Source organism: Solea senegalensis, unplaced genomic scaffold (assembly GCF_019176455.1).
Source record: "Solea senegalensis isolate Sse05_10M unplaced genomic scaffold, IFAPA_SoseM_1 scf7180000014006, whole genome shotgun sequence".
NCBI classification, from domain to species: domain Eukaryota; kingdom Metazoa; phylum Chordata; class Actinopteri; order Pleuronectiformes; family Soleidae; genus Solea; species Solea senegalensis.
In genome coordinates this window covers 22,452-40,349 of record NW_025320936.1, presented here as the reverse complement: position 1 = coordinate 40,349, position 17,898 = coordinate 22,452, and the positions used below count along the sequence as shown (strand labels likewise).

The window sequence follows — 17,898 nt, the reverse complement described above, 5'->3', positions numbered from 1 at the left end:
GACACAAACAACATCGTCTTTGTGATGTCATGTGACAACAGTGCAGCTCTCGTCACCTTCACTTCTTATTTTCCCTACATGTAAAAAAGAAGATACTTGTGTGTGAGTGTGTGTTTCATATGTTTTAGAGTTGCATTGCTAGGCAACAGAGTACCCGCGGCACAACCTTGAGTTCACAGAAACAACGACGGTCTGACAACTGGCGGAGAGACTTAAATAGAAACGTGAAACTCGCCCGGCGACGGAAAAAACGCAAAAAGGAACTCGGTTAAAGGAGTGATACTTGTTTGAAGTCACTGACCTGATGTGATTTATGTCGTAAATGCAGTGATTTTCTTCGTCACAAACAAAAGTTTAAAGATGAATTTTTGTACAACGTTGTACCAAGATCACCGTTTATGTACTTTAACGCTTGGTTTTACAGGTGGAGCCCTCTAGTGGTGCCTGTCGGAACTCCATCTGTGCGTCAAACAAACCCAGTGAAAGCCCATTTAAATAAACGAAATTTAAGCCCATTTTAACACTATTTTTGAAAATTGTATTTCTCTTATTGATATGTTTATTTTCCCTTGTGACCTTATTTTTGTGCTTTTTTACGCAGCCTATTTTCATTTTCAGGAGGTTCTTTGTGTTCTGCTGCAATGTTTACTAAATACTTATGTGATGGTGATTATTTTTGCCAGCAGATGGCAGTAAAATAATAGCTTTGTCAAGGTCAACGATTAAATTTTTTATAATCCGAGTATATGCGTCCTAATTTCTTTCATTTGGGGTTTATTTTATTGTAATTTTTCATTTGTTTTAACTTGTTGGGGCAGCCATTTTGATGGCATCTTACTTTTGTGTCTATTTATTCCTTTATTCTCTTTTAGAATGACAATAAAGCACCTTGAATCCTTGGAAGTCCTTGAATGTCTGACAAAGTCTTGCACATGTGCAGAACAGATAGGACAGTGTCGTACAAGACGTGCATCTTTGCTCACACTCACTTTTGCGCGTCTTTAAGGTCGTACTCACCGTGCTCAGCTCCCAGCAGGCAGCACTCCGGCAGCATCTTCGGGTGTCGGGGATCCATGTCCACTTTGATGGACACGTTGTTTCCTACACACACACACACACACACACACACACACAGGAAAGTAAGGCACAACTATCGTACGTTTAAATCCACTGTGCACAGTCAGGCTTCTGCCGCCTTTACCGATCACGATACGCCTCATGGTGTCGGAGCGGCTCGGTTTCTCCGGCTCCAGGATCCAGGTGTTGCCGTCGATCTCGTCTAGGACGTCCCAGAACTCGGTCAAGGAATCCAAGACCAGAAGGAACTGCTTGTGGAGCTGTTCCAGAGTCGTCTACCAAAACCAGAGCGGACATGTTTATTGCGGTTTGACTGCAGGTCACAGATATCTAAGCCCCGCCCTCAAACACAAATGGGCCAATCACAGCAAGTATCCGCCTCAAAGTACACTCGGGACACAACCTCGATTTCTCTGTGAGTTTCTGACATTTTAGAAGTATCTTATTCAGACATGCACGCAGCATCCCAACAGGTCAGACACACACAACCTAAACCTTGATAGCGTGTGAATAAGTTCTGCTAAACGCCCATAAGCAGCTGAATTAGCATCCACACCGGTGTTGACGAAAACGAGACGTTAAGTAAATAAAAATAAAGTTGCTGTGACGAAATCTACTGACACTTCACGTCAATGAATAAAAACTAGACGGAAAATGTTTGGGGGCGGGACAAACTTGGAGAAGAGAGGAATAATAAGATGATATTTGCGAGGTGTATTTAAAGTGTAGTTCAAACTAAAACAAACTACCAATGCTGATGATTTTGGATTTTAAATAAAAATACCAATTTGATTTTGAATTTGAGGTCATATACAGTTATATCTGGGTTTGTATTGTAAATTAAAACCTTAATAATAACAACATATTAATAGATTAATAGTTTGATCAAGAAACGTTTAAATAACACAAACAAACACATTAGATTTCTCTCGACTGAAACTAAAACATCTCAGATTAAATTAAATCAAGGGTCACCGTCTACAGAGCTTAATAATGACATATCCACTTCAGACAGCAATGTGGAGAAATTATGTCTTAACAAAAGTCCAGTGTGTAAGAAACAGTGACATCTAATGGTGAGATTGCAGATTGCAACAAAACACAGAACTCCTCCACACACCCCAAGCATGTCCGAGATCTACGGTGGCCTTCACAATCCAGAAAGGAAGACGTTCGTGTGTGTTTACTGTACAACAAAAACATATTTTGTTTCTGAGTACACGCTCAGAAAAATGGTGCATAACTAGAACTTTGTGATTACCATCAAAACAAACTAGAAGCAGACAGATTCTGGTATTTGAAAGTGAGGCAAACAACCAGTTGGTTAAAAGTGAAAACAACTTTAAAGTTTCACACATGAAGAGAAGAGAAAGGGAGGCTGATGGAGGTGTGGGAGAGCGATACAGATGGAATGAGAAGGAGAAGATTAGGGGAAGGGAAGGGAGAGGGAAAAAAAAATGAACCAAAAATTATGGGTCATTGTGCCAGCACAGTGCACACAATTAAGCATCGTCCAGGTGCTGAGAGCCTCTGCAATTACAGCCCAATTAATGCCAGTGGCATGATTACGGTTACCGCTAAGGATAAGTACGCTAAGCCCAGTTCAGGAAGAGAGAAAGAGAGAGAGAGAAGGGGGGAGGAAAGAACAGGTGGTAATTGAATTCCTGCTGTATCTGAGAGAAGAACTCGGGTGGAATGCTGTAAGAAAGTATGAAAGAATCTGAGCCGAGATTCTCTCCTTGGCCGCCTCAATCAGTCGCTCTTTATCTATTTATGATATCTCTGACTGACCTCCGTTTAGCTCTTCAGAGCAGCCAGGCTCAAGGAATGTGCTCCTCTTTTACGCCGATGTTATTAAACTTCACCATCATCGTCTTCTTCTCCTCGAGCGGCCTCTCATTTACAAAGGTATTGAGGATTATTCTGTCAACAGCATAAAAGACGAGGAGACGATAAAGCTCGCCCTTTATTAGCCAGGAGGCCACGGAGGTTCTGTTTAACCCGGCGTGGGTTTATCTGCAAGTTTGTCCTTTCCTGTCTACAGTTTTCGACGGATCAATGTGAATTTTTTTGTCACGGGTACAATATTAGTACGAATGTAACGCAGGGGTTTGTCGAGAAAAAAAGAATTTGAGTGCGATACTGATGGAGATGGAGAGAAGGTCCCTAATGTGTCCAACCCCAGAGTTTGTCTGTCAAAACTTAACGTTCATTTCGTCCATTGTGCGCCTCACTGGGGAGCTTACGATGGTGGACAAAAGGGGGAGCAATACCACTGGACATCATGGGGGGTAGTATAGAGACAAAATAGTCGTCCAATCGGACAGGAAAACGATAAAGACGAGTCTTTAAAAGGTATTTTAAATGCAGAGCGACTGCCAGGCACTCTTCTTTAGGGCTGCAACTAACGATTATTTTCACAATTGATTAATCTGTTGATTATTTTCTCGATTAATTGTTGATGATGTTCTCAAATGTCTTGTTTTGTCCACAAACCAATATGATACCAAAAAGTTTCTGTGAAAAAAATCACAGAAACTGGTTTTAATTCTTTAAGAAAACACTCATACCAAATCATTGATGATGAAAATAGTTAAATTTAGTATATTAATAATCTATTAATCAAGTAATCGTTTAAGCTCTACTCGTCACTAACGGAGTGTCCGTCAAAGGAAGTTGTCTAAAGTCACGGCAGACAAGTTCTTCATCGATCTCTCGTCAGCAAAACCAATATTCCACATTAAATCTTTCTTTCTCTTTCAGATCGAGCACAATAAAATAACACCAATGGTCGCCGTGTTGGTTGATGCCTGTAACTAGGAATGGACGTTACGTGACACTTCCTCTACATTGGAACGACAAGTACCAACGCAAAACAACGGACAGAGGTATGTAAGGTAGTAACCATAATGTTTGTTACGGGCGGATATAAAAAGGTGTATAAATGGGCCTCAAGTCACATGAGGGCATTAAATCATGCGAGACTATGTATCGCTCATTATTTTTGTAATCGCAAAATGGACGCCGACGCGAACAAATTAAACAAAGCCGAGCAAAACATGAATACTGTTTCCTGGAATCAGTTTGATATTTTTAACACACTTAAATATCATTTCATTTAACATTAAAAGGCCAAAGAAATGAACCAGTCATTATTTTAAGATCGTGTTATACAGATCATAAACAGTAGATATTTTATTTTCTGGTGTATTTACAGTGAATTGTCACTCTCACTCAACATCTCAAAACTTTTCATGAGTCCAGAGAAACAACCTGTGTGCAGCTTTATATCCACATACAGATCTACTATCTCAGCATATAGACTAAAAATAGATCCAGACATTATATTAATATCGCCCAGCTTTACAGAAATACTGATTTGATTTATATAATATTTCCCTCATGTGATATCTCACATTGTGTCACTTTAAATAAATGCAGTTTTTAGTTGTTAAAATGATAATAATAATGAAAAAAGCCTTTGTACGCTTTGCTGCAGGCACAAAGGATGGACACACACACACACACATTTATTTTTTCCCTTCTATTCTAGTTCCACACAAACGCTCAGAGTGGCACGTCTTGGCCCTGCAACAGAGCAAGCAATAATTACTCATTCAAATGAACATGTCAGGACTGAAGACAGACAAGCCCCACCCCCACCCCCCACCACACACACACACACACTTGGCACAAAGTGCACACTCACACATACACACAAACTTCATGTCGCAGTGTGTGAGAGATCCATCAACAGCACAGCAGGCAGACAGGCTCCATACGGCAGCGCTGTTCTAAGCTGGTCCTCACTGTACGCCTGCCATGTATCCACACACACACACACACACACACACACACACACACACACACACACACACACACACACACACACACACACACACACACACACACACACAGACAAACACAGACACACACACACAGAACGCAAAGCTCAGACATGGAGCAGTAGTTTTAATGATTGACAAAGCAACTCTGTGACGGTATAAAAAAAGAGCACAGGACATCTGTGTGAGTGACACACAGCCTCAGAGCTTCAGTGGCAGAGATGAAAAGAGTTCTGGTGAAAGAAGCGAGACGGCAAACAACAATAACAAGGGAGGAGGAGGGGAGGAGGAACAGAGCGGCAGCCCACAGCTGGTTTTTACAACAAAGCACTTTTACTGCCAGTTAAAGTGGACAACAGGGGCTTAAAGGAAAATACAGCCCTTAATACAGCAGCGATAGGTAAGAGAGGAAGACTCGAGGGTATTAGTGTGGCGTTTAATCACACTTTGAGTCTCTGGAACGGCCACAGGAGGTCACACTAGCGTGAAACATGGCCCTGTTCACATCTGAGGCTCTGAGGATTCACAGAGCCTCAAATGTTTAAATCCTCAGACATTTAAAATGAGGAGCAGCATAAAAAGAGGCATGTTTATATAGTTTGCGGGGAAAATAATCACTCACCTGTGGCGTCCATGTTACGAGCAGAGGTAGTGGCAGGTCAGCAGTGCATTCAGGAGCCTCTGCTGGATGCTGCGGATGCAAAAACAGAGTTTTCACATAAATACAACAGCCTATAAATACTGTTTTTAATCAGCTAAAGTCTACGATATCTCAAGAACATGTTTACCACTTTATCTCAGGGTTAGTCAGCTATAAACACGAGTTTGTAAACAGTTTACTCTGCCTGCACCAAAGATCCACTTCTGGCTCCATCAGTAAGTTCAGAAGTGTCATTTTGTCACTTTGGTGTTTGAAAGCCATTGTTTAGATTCACCTCAGTGATGCAAACTAACCACACGAGGCAGCAGAAGACCAGCAACTACCGTTTCTGAGTGAGCTTAAAATGTAGATTTTCTCTATGGACTTGGTAACTGGAGAGCAAGCGGTGTTACAAGGTGTCAAGAAATTCAGTTTCCTGTTGAAAAAGGTTGCTTATTAATGAGATAAAGTGGCAAATGTATTCTTACGAGATCATAGACTGAGAGTCTCACCTCATTTTATGAGGTGAGTCTCTAATTATAATCATGTTATATCAGACTTCTTCAGGAAAAAGTCCCCGAAACTTTATTCAAAGTCTTCCATCTTCAGATATTCACCTTCCAACATCCCTCTACACTTCGTCCTACTCTTCCCTCCTCACTCCCCTGTCAGCTCAGCCTCCATGACTCGGTGCCAGTGCTGCCTCCTCCTCCTCCTCCTCTAGCTGTGCCTGGTGAGGAATGACCTGGCTCTGGATGCGATGGAAGCAGCTGGAATGCGGGGACGACTCCGAGCTATTTTTACGCGGTGCCAGAGGGGGTGAGGGTGGGCAGGTGGGCTCAGAGTGAGGTCCCTACCATACCCTTCCACGTCCCCAGTGGATGTCATCCAGGCTTAGGCAGGCACCACATCACTCTGCCACCCACCCACCCACCGGAATATGAAACACCACTGTGAGGTGTTCATGATTGTGTGGTTTTGTTGCTTACAGAAAATAAACAAAAACATTCTAATTCCAACAAAGTTTTGAAGAAAGTGCTTTCAGGTCACAAAGAGTGAGACACACTTTGAGTTTATGCTTTTAAAGTACAATACGGAGACATTATTGATTAATAACCTCGCTGTGTTTTCAGGCTTTGGTTTTGGTTCTGGTTATTTTAGATTATGTTAGCATCACTGGAGACTTTAAACTAAGAGTGAGCGCTTTTATTTTGTAATCTACCATGAACTATATGCACAGTCTCTTCCTGGTTTTCAATAATCCAGCCCAAATATTTCCAGTAAGCTGTCAGAGATGTTCTACACTCATGTCTGCAGAAGTTACAAAGAACAATAAGCAACGAATTATAGATTTGGTCATTTCTAAAACATCTACTAAAAGACAATGTGTGGTCTATTGGAAAGTTTTAATCGCTAACCTAAAAGGTTTCTGTCAATGTGTACAGCTCCTCTAGTGGGGATTATGGCTACTCCAACATCGGAAACAACTTCCTACAATGCTAAGAAACCTAAAAAGTGAAAGTGTTATAATAAATGCAAACATATTCTGGGCTCAAGTTCCATTCAGAATCTTGGTGTTTTCAGCAAACCAGTCCGTGTTCACACCAGACATAACCAGAACCAAACATCCACCACCTTACATCATCACAGGTGGGTGTAAACACCACGGTAACGACATGGTTGATTGCGTGGAGCTTCTGCAAACTGGAATCCAGAAAAAACACAACCTACTGTCTCGAGTAGGTTGTGAGGACCAACGTTCACTCAATCTATTTGAAGACATCTTTTTGAAGGTTGAGTGTGTGTGAACTTGTATTTATCTTTGTGAGGTCTAAAACATGTACAAAGTGAGTCAAGACCTGGTTTAGGTTAGGGTTAGGCACTGAGTTGTGATGGTTAGGTTAAGGCTAAGCCTCATGTCTATGCTGTGTCCTCACAAAGCGATAAAAACAAGTTGTGCGTGTGTGTGTTTTACCTTAGACTTGAGTTTAATAGTGAGGGTATGCTGCCTTCCAGTGGAGTCCTGCGCAGCCAGTCTTAGTGTTCGGAACTCTGTGTCTATGAAAAGCAGTCTGAGGATGGACACACACACACACACACAAATACATATACAATAAATCAGCATCTATCCACAGAGAAGGGCGCACACAACACTGTACAATGACAGCAGCCATCATCCGTCATTAATCACAGTGGCCCAGAGCCATATTGAGATATCAGCTCTGACTTCAGATTTATTGCTTTGGCTCCAGACGCAGTGACATCAGGTTACATCCAATTACACCAAAAATCCAGCAACTAAACACAACTACAGGCTTTTTCTACCACACCCCACCCCCAACCTCTGAATTCTGATTAGCATTCTTCTGCAGCCAGAGCTTTATTAATGATGTAATGGCAGAATATGACAAACTAAATCATGTCGAGGCTGAGAGCATTTCATGCTGAGTCACCAGAAACACACAGGGTTTTATGCTTTCTAATAAAAGTGTTGAGGAAATACACCAAGTGTACGTAATCTGAGGGCAGCGTGTTAATGCAGCCTCCACGCTTCAATACAATAGGGCTGCAACTGATTATTAATATTAAAATATCGCTTAATATGTCCATTATTCTCTCCATTAATCGATTAGTTGTTTAATCTCTTGGTTCTCAAACTGTGGAGCTTCCTCTGGAGGGAATACTGTTCTACTGTTAATACCAGAGATTGTCATTGTGAAGTGGAGCTGAGGAATTTTGACCAGAGTGCGTAGAAAATTTAACAAATAACAAAAGAATATGATGAATACCAGTGTGTGAAGCATATGTGAGGAAGAGGAGGATGATGAGTGTGAAATGATCTTATCTTATTGGGAATAAATCTGCCTCCTGTGATAAGTCCGTGGTGACTTTGCTCGGCCTATTTTACTGAGAGACATCAATATTTCCTCAGGTGGCGCTTGGAATAAAAAAGTTTGAAAACCATTATGATCGTTCACAAATGGCATTTTGTCCACACACCAAAATTATTCCAGCAACGGAGCAAAGGAAACAGTTTTAATTATTAAAACAAACAAAACACACTCTAAACGATTAAACCATCATTTTGAATAAACCACAATCAAAATAATTGGCCAGGAATTGAGTAAACAATTAATAATAAATTAATCGTTGTGGTCCTTCAATACAACAAGGCTTTAAAGTACTTAAACACTTATTTACATGCACACATTTATCAATTAATAGGTGATTAACTGAACAAATTATATTCAAATGACAATTAAAGTTGTTGTTTTTTTCATTTAACCAGGAAAAAAAATCTCTTTTTCAAAGTCTGTCATTTTAAAATAACTGGGGCAGCAACCAGCTAATTATTTTCATAATCAATTAATCTGTCAATTATTTCATCAAATAGTTGATTAGTTGATTTGTCCATAAAATGCCAGGAAACGTTGAAATAAATCCTGCATACATATACCAAATGTCATTCAAATATGATGAGAGTTTGCCCATTATTATAAATATAATATAAATAAATATTAATATTTTGTGATCAAATGGAATGGGATCATACTTGGTTGATCACCTACCCACCACAAAAAAGTCAATTTGATCACTAATCAATAACTGTAGACATTAGGGAATTGCTAACATATTTCCATTTGGCAGAATAAATAAAATAAAATAATTTACACTTTTTTTGTGTATTAAATCACATGATTGTCAACATTTTTAATTTCATTACCCCAAATGAGCCCTCTATCTTTACGTCAGGAGCAGGTCTCGTCTACAGAGAGGACAACATGTTGGACCACCATGTTTTCAATAGACAAACTTAACGGGTCTACATTTTTAAGACCTTGTTTAAAGGTAAATCAAAAACCCTCCATCCTAAAGAAATTCAGATTTAGTCAGATTTACTGCTCAGTGGAAAAAACCTCTGCTCTGCCGAGACTCTGAGACTCAAACACTGAACTGAGACAAACAATTTGGAAGGGTTCCTTCCTCCAGTACGATTTACAGTAGGTGATGATGGACGCTCTGTGCCCAGGCTGACGTGGCTGTATATCTGTTGAGGATTTATGACGTGCAGGTAAGGAGGGAGTGAAGTGAGCGGCGAGCTCACACACACACACACACACACTTAGAGAGAAGTGATGGAATGATGGGAGCCAGTGTTCGGATTATGCGGCGTGTTAAAGTGTCTGCTCGCTCATTCTTATTAGCCCTTTGCAGGGCGGCCATTTTGATGGGTCACAGTAGGAAAAGTCATCCAAAGTAATGACAGCCGAGTTCCATTTAGCTTCTTCAGTTCCCAACTTATTTTCTTGATTAATCAAGTATTTGAATGTCTTGTTTGCTTTGTCCACAACCAAAAAATGTGTTAATTTATACTATATATTATTCCGTTTAATGATTTCTTTGTTACATGGAGCATAGAAACCAGAGAATATTCACATTTTAGAAGCTGAAAAATCAGACATAGTTGAAGAGGAATTTATAAATCGATCAGTGTTATCAGTGTCACCTGTGCTTTTCATGCTACAACAAAATGGCACAAAAAACAAAGACTCTCCTACTTTGTGACATTTACTATTTGATTCCCAAACATTGGGTTTGGACCCCCACATGGGTTATAGGAGAAGTTTTGGGGGCCTTAAACAAAGTTGCAAAATTTTACCATCACTGTTGTTCATTTTATGTTAAGTTATTTGACACATATGCTCATCATTTTAAGTTTTACTTCATTTGCCAAACATCAACTGGAAATTATTAATTTGCCAATTCAAAATAATACTAGAAGTTAGAGATATTGCTGGAAATGAGTTGCTATACTTAGCACAAATTTGCTCTTGTCACAGATTATAAATTTATGATTTGTGTCACGACGGTTTGGAGCTTTAAAAAGTGGGTCCCTATCGTAAGTAAAAAAAAAAAAAAGAACACATTTTATTGGCTTACTAACATTTGAAGGGCGTTTGTTTGCTATAACATGAACATTTTAATTAATTAATTAATTAATTAATTAATTAATTAATTAACCAAGTACATTTGAGGCAGAATCAACCTTTCAGTCACAAATCAGGAGCCGGATTAATTGTACAGTATGAATAAGTATATAACCAATTAAGATAAAAGCAGGTGTAAACAAAGACGACTGATTATTAGAATTAATTTTCATACATCATTTCTCCTACATCCGTATTTTAATGTCGAGTTGTAAAACTATTAACACGGTGAGGCACAAACATGTGCAGTAGGAGACGACAGTGTCAACCTACTTTCAAGTTTTTACGTCTGTACGATCGGCATTGACGGTGATAAAGGTCATCGATGCATCGCTGAGGCAGAGATTTCCATCTCCGGAGTTTGTTGCCAGGATAGCAGGCACGAGCTGCCGCCCCCTACTGGGCCATGATGGAAACAGCGTGACAGTCAGACGTCCTGCTGTGAAGACTGATGAGAGCATCCCATTTGCAACTCCCCAGCCAAGTGATCTGCTTTTCAGGCGGCACATGTGCTCGTGTGCATGTGTGTGTGTCAAGAGTTTTTGTTTGTTTGTTTGTTTGTTTGTTTGTTAGTTGACAGAGTTAACTGAAACTCGATGTAGCAGTTATATTTGTGCACCAATGTACTTGAACTGTGCAGTCAGAAGAATCTGATTATTGTGTTATAGGCTTGGGAGGAATATAGTGAAATATTGTGATATTTTGATTTTTTTGTAGCATATTGTGTTTGTTTTTTTTACTGATTTTACAAATAAACAAAACTTTTGGTGAACATTTCAGTCCACTAGTTGGTGCCACTGCGCTGTTGTGTGAATATATCGCAGTATATGATCTACTATTTTGCAATGTCGTGATAATATCATATTGTGACTTAAATATCATGATAATCAGACTTTTTAAATACATGTACATACACGAGCATGTGCACGATTTTGTCCTTCCAGCTCCCTTAGTCAAAATTTCTGGATGATGTCCGAGTGAAGTCCATGGAAGAACACAGCAGGAGGAGCTCTGGATTATTTACAGCGAGCCAACTGGCAAATAATCGGCCTCCTACAGCTCGACCCGGGGCTTCCTGCATGTCGTGTTCGTCATACGTGAACGGCAAACTCCATGGGACGTTTGTGTCCTCCAGAATTTGTGTCTGAAAAGGGTTTAGATGAACTAATCAGGACATTATCCTGAAAGAAAGAAAATTGAAGTTTTTTTGTTGTTGTTGTTGTTGTTTTTAACCCCTAAAATGATCAGATGGGCTTGTCATGTGATTAAATGTGAGGAAAAATTAATTAAAAATGAAATACTTCAGCCCTAAGTCTGATTGACCTCAAACAAAACTACTATATTTTTGTCTCTCTACACTTAGAACTTCATCAACTTCAGAGAAATCTGTTTACATTAATATTTGCATATATTATTTGGCGTGCCGTATTTTTTAATTGTCAATTATGGGACTGCAACAACTAATCCAATCAATCAAGTGCTAATTAAGTCATCGACTATTTATATAATTGATAGATGAATCAGTTTTATTTACTCCTAAAATAACGATAACGAATTTGTGGACAAAACATGTGAGAGTGTCGTTACTTTAAGGTTTGGAAAACGCTGATAATCAAGGAAATAAGACGTTCAAGTTCATACACCAAAAGTCTGTGAACATGCAGTGAAGTGGCAGCCCATAATAAGTCCAGGAGACTCTAGGGGCCACGTTTTGGGGCCGCCACCACCAAGAGATGGTGCCTGGCCCTACTCGACCTCATTTATCCATTAATTAGCACACGGTGCGCCACCTCCAGCCAATTAAGATGACCACGCTCTCAAATGTAAAGCAGTAAAGGAGACGGAGAGAGTGAGAGAGCGAGTGACTACTCACTTACCTGAGCCAATCAGGAGGCAGCATCACAGCTGAAAAAAAAACCCTGGTGGCTATTAGCCAAATTAAGACGGCAAGCTAAACTCGAGTGCTTTGGAGATTGAGGTTCAAACCGTCTTGAAACCCTGAAAATGATTTCCAGCGTAACACAAACCTTCACCTCCTCTTCTCCTATTAAAACCAGAGACTCTTCAATTAGAGACATTTGCATTTCGCTAATATCATAATTGTAGCCACGGACATTAATAGGAAAGTGGAAAATGAGTCTAGTAGTCGAGGCTTAAACCGAGCAGGGGGAGAGCACACGCATCTTCTCATATCTCCCTCCCTCCCTGCCGGGCCCACTCTCTTGATGAGTGGAGACCGTGTGACCGCTCACAACTCGCTCGTTATTAAATTCGACCTGGATTTAACTTTAACTCGATAACTTAAAATAAAGAAGTTACCGAGAGCCGTGTCTAAATGAGGAGCTGCTGCCTCTTCAAATTAGTTTAGAGTCTGCTGAGTCAAGGACTGCTCAAAAGAGTTCCTAAACGTCTTCATTAGTTACCGTTAACTCTAGAAAAATGCCAAAAGCAAAAAACATTCGTAAACCACCATTTATTTGGTCACTCTTTAAATGTTGTGTTAGAAACGACAGATGCATATGAAGAGGAAATCACGTGAAATTTGACTTACTTGTTCCAGCCGAGGGTCTCCATCTCTGAGATGAGCTGCGAGTAATACTGGGGAGGCGGGATAGAGGTGCACTCAGGGCGGCCCTTCACAGCCACTTCCTGTAAACATATACAGAGCATTTTATTTATTTATTTTCTCTAGGCTCCTTCTCCCTCTCGAGGGGTTGACCTGTGGCTGGGGTCACTTTGGAGTGTCCAATTAACCCGATCGATCCTTGCTCAGAGGTTCCCCAGACCTTGTCCTGTCGGGATTCTAACCAGAAACACGCTACAAATTCCATTTCCACTTCAAAAATACAAACAATACGCACATGTGTATCTCACAATTGAGGCTCTTGATGAAGTTGTAGATGTTTTTCACAGAGTTAAAGTGATAAATCAAGTCAGCTGTCAGCACTGGTAACAAGCCTGAGACATGGAAGATCTCCCCTACTGAAAATATGGCTGACAAGACACCAAGAAAATGCAATTTCAGCCACTTAAGAAAAGGCTCATCTGCTTAAATCTACACATACTTAGACCTACAATATCTTAAGAGTCAGTTTGCTGCTTTATCTCAACAGTAAACTGCTTTTCCTGACAGGAAATTGGAAGTTTGTAAAGCGCTTTGTCACCGGCACCAAACACCATTGAGAAAATCAGTGATTTTAGGTTACGGGGGGACACAAGAGCTGCCATTCTACTGCTGCCTTGTTTGCCAAAACAAGGAGACTTGGAGAGACTTGGGTAAATCCTAAAGACGGATTTCAAACACAGAAGCCATGAAATAGCTCATCTGAACTTACTGATGGAGGCAGCAGTGGAGCAAGGACTCCTGTAGCTGTGACGTAAAATCTATGATTTTCTCTATGGACTTTGGTGTGGAAGATTAAGCATTCTACAAAGTGACATTAACTTCCGTTCCCTGTCAGAAAACGCTGTTAAAGGGGTGATATAAAGGCACAAACATGTTTTTTAAGATAGCGTAGACCTAAGCAGGCATAGATTATATAAGTGAATAAAAATCAGTTTCTCCTGGCAGCCATTTTGTCAGTGAGAGCGAGTGTCTGTGTTTCAGGCTCGTTCCTCTTAGGCAAACAAACAAAACATATGCAATATGCACACGCGTGCCTCGTAATCAAGGCTTTTCATAGAGCCTGAAGGTTCCTGTGTACTTTCTAGTGTTAAGTGAACACATTAACAACAGTGTGTCCTCACCAGGACGGTCTTCAGCTCCAGTAAGAAACTGTCCAGATCGGCCGACTGCTGCAGCCTCTGTGAGAAGTCAACGAGAAGACGAGGATAATGAAGTGACAGTGTCTACTTTTTTTTTTTTTTCCTTTTTTCTTCCTCCACTAGCCAGCCATTCAAATCAAACACAGCATTTGTGATTAATGGAGGCTGCCACTAGCTTTAATAATTAATGATAGCTTAAAGGCTGTGAAAATAATGAACTTTGCAGCCCGGGGTGAAATATCAATCTCATCCAAATAACCCTGAGGGGCCACATAACAAATAGGGACATTTTCCAGGCGATGTTAATTAAACAGTGAAAAATATTATTCTCTGCTCTCAGAGTGAGGGTGACGGAGAGAGAGAGAGAGAGAGAGAGAGAGAGAGCAGACACAGGAGCGACGCAATGAACATGAAAGCAGCCAAAAAAAAGACAGATAAGCAAATAAATAAATAAGTGAATAAACAGAACAATCAAACACAACCTCAATCAAAGCTGGCTGACAAAACAGAACAAAGAATATTATGGTTATGTGTGTGTGTGTGTAGAAGTTTACCTGCTTCACTATATGTTCAGATCCACGCAACAGGTGTCTCAACTGCCAGCTGCAGTGCAGCCTACAACAGAAAATAAATGAACAGTTAAAAAAACAACTGCGCACACCTGATATTAAAGAGTGATAAAAGAAAATATCTCCTCTGACTTTGTCACCCCATACAAAAAATGTGTTATTAACCACTTTGCAGAATATGAATGATTAAAAAAGAGGAGGAACTTTAAAAAGTTGTTTTTTAAATCATGTTTTTACAGAATATTACTGTAAACGCTCCAATATCAACATTTTTTGGTATCAGTTTAACGACATACTGTAAACTTCCCTTCATTTACTCATCTTTAGGGATTTTAAAGTGGCAGAGACTCTGTGTGTTTTTACATCGAGGTAAAGACACATTTTCGGGACAAAGACAAGATGACACAGCTAAACCATATTTTGAAAAGCTTAAAAGTCTTGGACAAAAGACCGGAAAGACACTGTTTTCAGTATTTACTACATAATTCTTTACTCCAAGGGCTGCAACTACTGATTGCTTTCACAATCAATTAATCTGTTGATTATTTTCTCACTTAATCAGATACATGTTATGTCCATAAAATGTCAGAAAATGTTGAAAGGCATTTCCCAAATCTTGAAATGGTGATGTTCTCAAAACAAAATGATAAAAAAAAAAATCTTTGTTATATGGAGCAAAGAAACCAGAAAATATCCAACTGACGAAAGTAATTTTTTAAGATCAGCCATGAAAGGTCTCATTACAAGTGGACAGCATCAAGTACAACTGGGTGTGACCACAAGATTAACCACAAAAACACTGACCAAACATCTGTTCAGAAGGACAAAATTATGCTTTTATGTGGTCTGACTGTCCACATGTCCCCTGTCAATGTGTTTGTGTGTGAGTCAATAAATTGTGTGTCTTTTATTCGCATATGAAGACAGGAGAAAATAGTCCAGAGATGTGGAGAAGGCCGTCTTTTATACGTCCTGAGGACAGATTAGCGTCCACATCTGTAAAACAATGTGGACACAGGAGTCCCAGAAATAGAAAACACCTCTGAATGTGAATTTGTGATCTAATCTGAAGACAAATTCACACCTGTGCTTCAAAATGTACACACCTGTAATCTGATCACGCTGATGGTCTGAACAGGCCATAACACAGCAGACAATACACAAATTCGTTAACTAATTATGATTAGGCACACTTCTAAATACACTAATATAAGACACTATTGATAATATTAACAGAATAGAAAGTGAGCAGATGATTCATACTTTGCCCGTTTGAGTTGTCGATCTGGTGGCAGCTGTAATCTCAATCTGAAGTCTTGTTCCTAGACATACGACATGACCGCGGGTCAAATGACACAATAATATGACAGCAATACTTAAAAACTAACCCTATAAATGAATATGTTTATTTAAATAGGATATTAACATGTGTTTTGAAGATGGTGCCGAACTCCCATTCAGAAAATGTGCAATTTAACGTTAATTTGCGTACTAAAGAATGCAGGTTCAAGATTGAACTTTCCTGTTCATAACGTCTTAATAAACTGACACACCAGTTTAATTCGGCATTAGTTGAAAGTTGATTTTTTTCAACTATATTACAATTAATTCATACGAGTTTACCAGTTACTTCAATTAACACCAACCGCTGTAAAAAACAAACAAAAAAGAGGTGCGTTCAAGTGTCTACAATAAGTTTGTTTTTCTTTCACATCAGCTCAAAATGTCTTAAATTACACGTCACTCTTTGTATTTGAACTTTATATAACTTGTAATGCATTCGTCAGTAGGTACAGGATGTAAATCAACCCCAAAAGTTAAAAAAAAAGAACTTACCTGGACTGTGACGAACCCATCGTAGACAGTTTTTTCTCTGTTGAGAGGTAAAAATAACGGATTTTCTCTGGTCATTGAACTCTCCATCGTTTAACTCCGGTTACAGCGAAGACAGATACTTCCTTAGCTAACGCTAACAAGCCTGATATGAACCAACAGCGCGATAACGACTTCGTGTCACTCATTAAACTAAAGATAGATATTTAAACTGAACTGTTAAAAACACAAGCTCGTGAAGAATACGCTCAGTTTACGCAACAGCGTTAGCATTAGCAGAGAGAACGTGAAGTCGACAGTGACAAAACCAAACTTCCCTCCACCATCGGTGACGTCACTCTGCTGCGTTCCTGGCCTGGTGAAAAAAGTCGGAATTTCAAGTCATACGATCGTGTGGCGTTCAAATGCGTTAACTGTACTCCTTCAGAATTTAACAACACTTAGATTAAGAAGATCAATGAAAAACAATTTTAGATAAAATATATACAATCAACAGTAGATTAACCAATGCAAAGAAAGCTACATCTTACACTCACAAAAACACTCAAAAATCAAATACAGGTTGGTTGTTTTGAATTTGTGCTGAATTTCTGCTGAATTTCTGCTGAATTTCTGCAAGGACTTATGCTACGATTCCAATCGTGATTGCAGTAGTCATTTTCAACACTAAATGTTGCTGTTGTACGATAGTACGACTTTTTGCCGGTATCCGAAATGCCCATATATCGGTAGTGTTTGGGCCGATAACTGATATAGATATCGATATACAGCATATACATTTTTATCCCTGCACCCAAATCTGCATCTTGGCATGTTTGCCCATATCCAATAGTGTAACTTTGCATATCTGGTTGCTTTTTGTGCATTTTTCTCTACGAGCTCCCCTACAGTTACAGGAGGACATATTTTTTACGACACCATCGTAAACATCTTCCTCTTTATCCTCACTGATGTAAAAGCTCATCAATTCGCAGTCATTTCCTCTCCCTCGCTTCTTCTGACAATGCTCCGACAATGCGGACTTCGGCTTTCAAGGCCGGTTTTCCCGCTAACAGACAGTAGGGGGCAGTGGAGACAGTCCTCTACTGTCTCCCCGAAACAACACATTTAACCATCACAATAACCCTAAAGCTGCTTAAATAGGATTAAAACCCAGCATAGTTCTGCTTTAAAGCCAATAT

At 39.7% G+C, this 17,898-nt stretch overlaps 1 protein-coding gene across 1 annotated transcript; it reads right to left on the bottom strand.

Annotated features, from left to right (window-relative positions):
- Nucleotides 1-989: 989 nt before the first annotated feature.
- fancl (FA complementation group L) lies at nt 990-17,169 on the bottom strand (the record flags this gene model as incomplete). The annotated part of the gene is made up of 9 exons (XM_044015894.1): nt 16,721-17,169; nt 16,148-16,206; nt 14,870-14,930; nt 14,298-14,354; nt 13,102-13,199; nt 7,538-7,634; nt 5,545-5,613; nt 1,202-1,352; nt 990-1,101 (listed from the first exon to the last, which is right to left on the bottom strand). Coding segments are annotated over exons 1-9 (791 nt in total), but the record flags the coding sequence as incomplete, so codon positions are not given.
- Nucleotides 17,170-17,898: the final 729 nt, after the last annotated feature.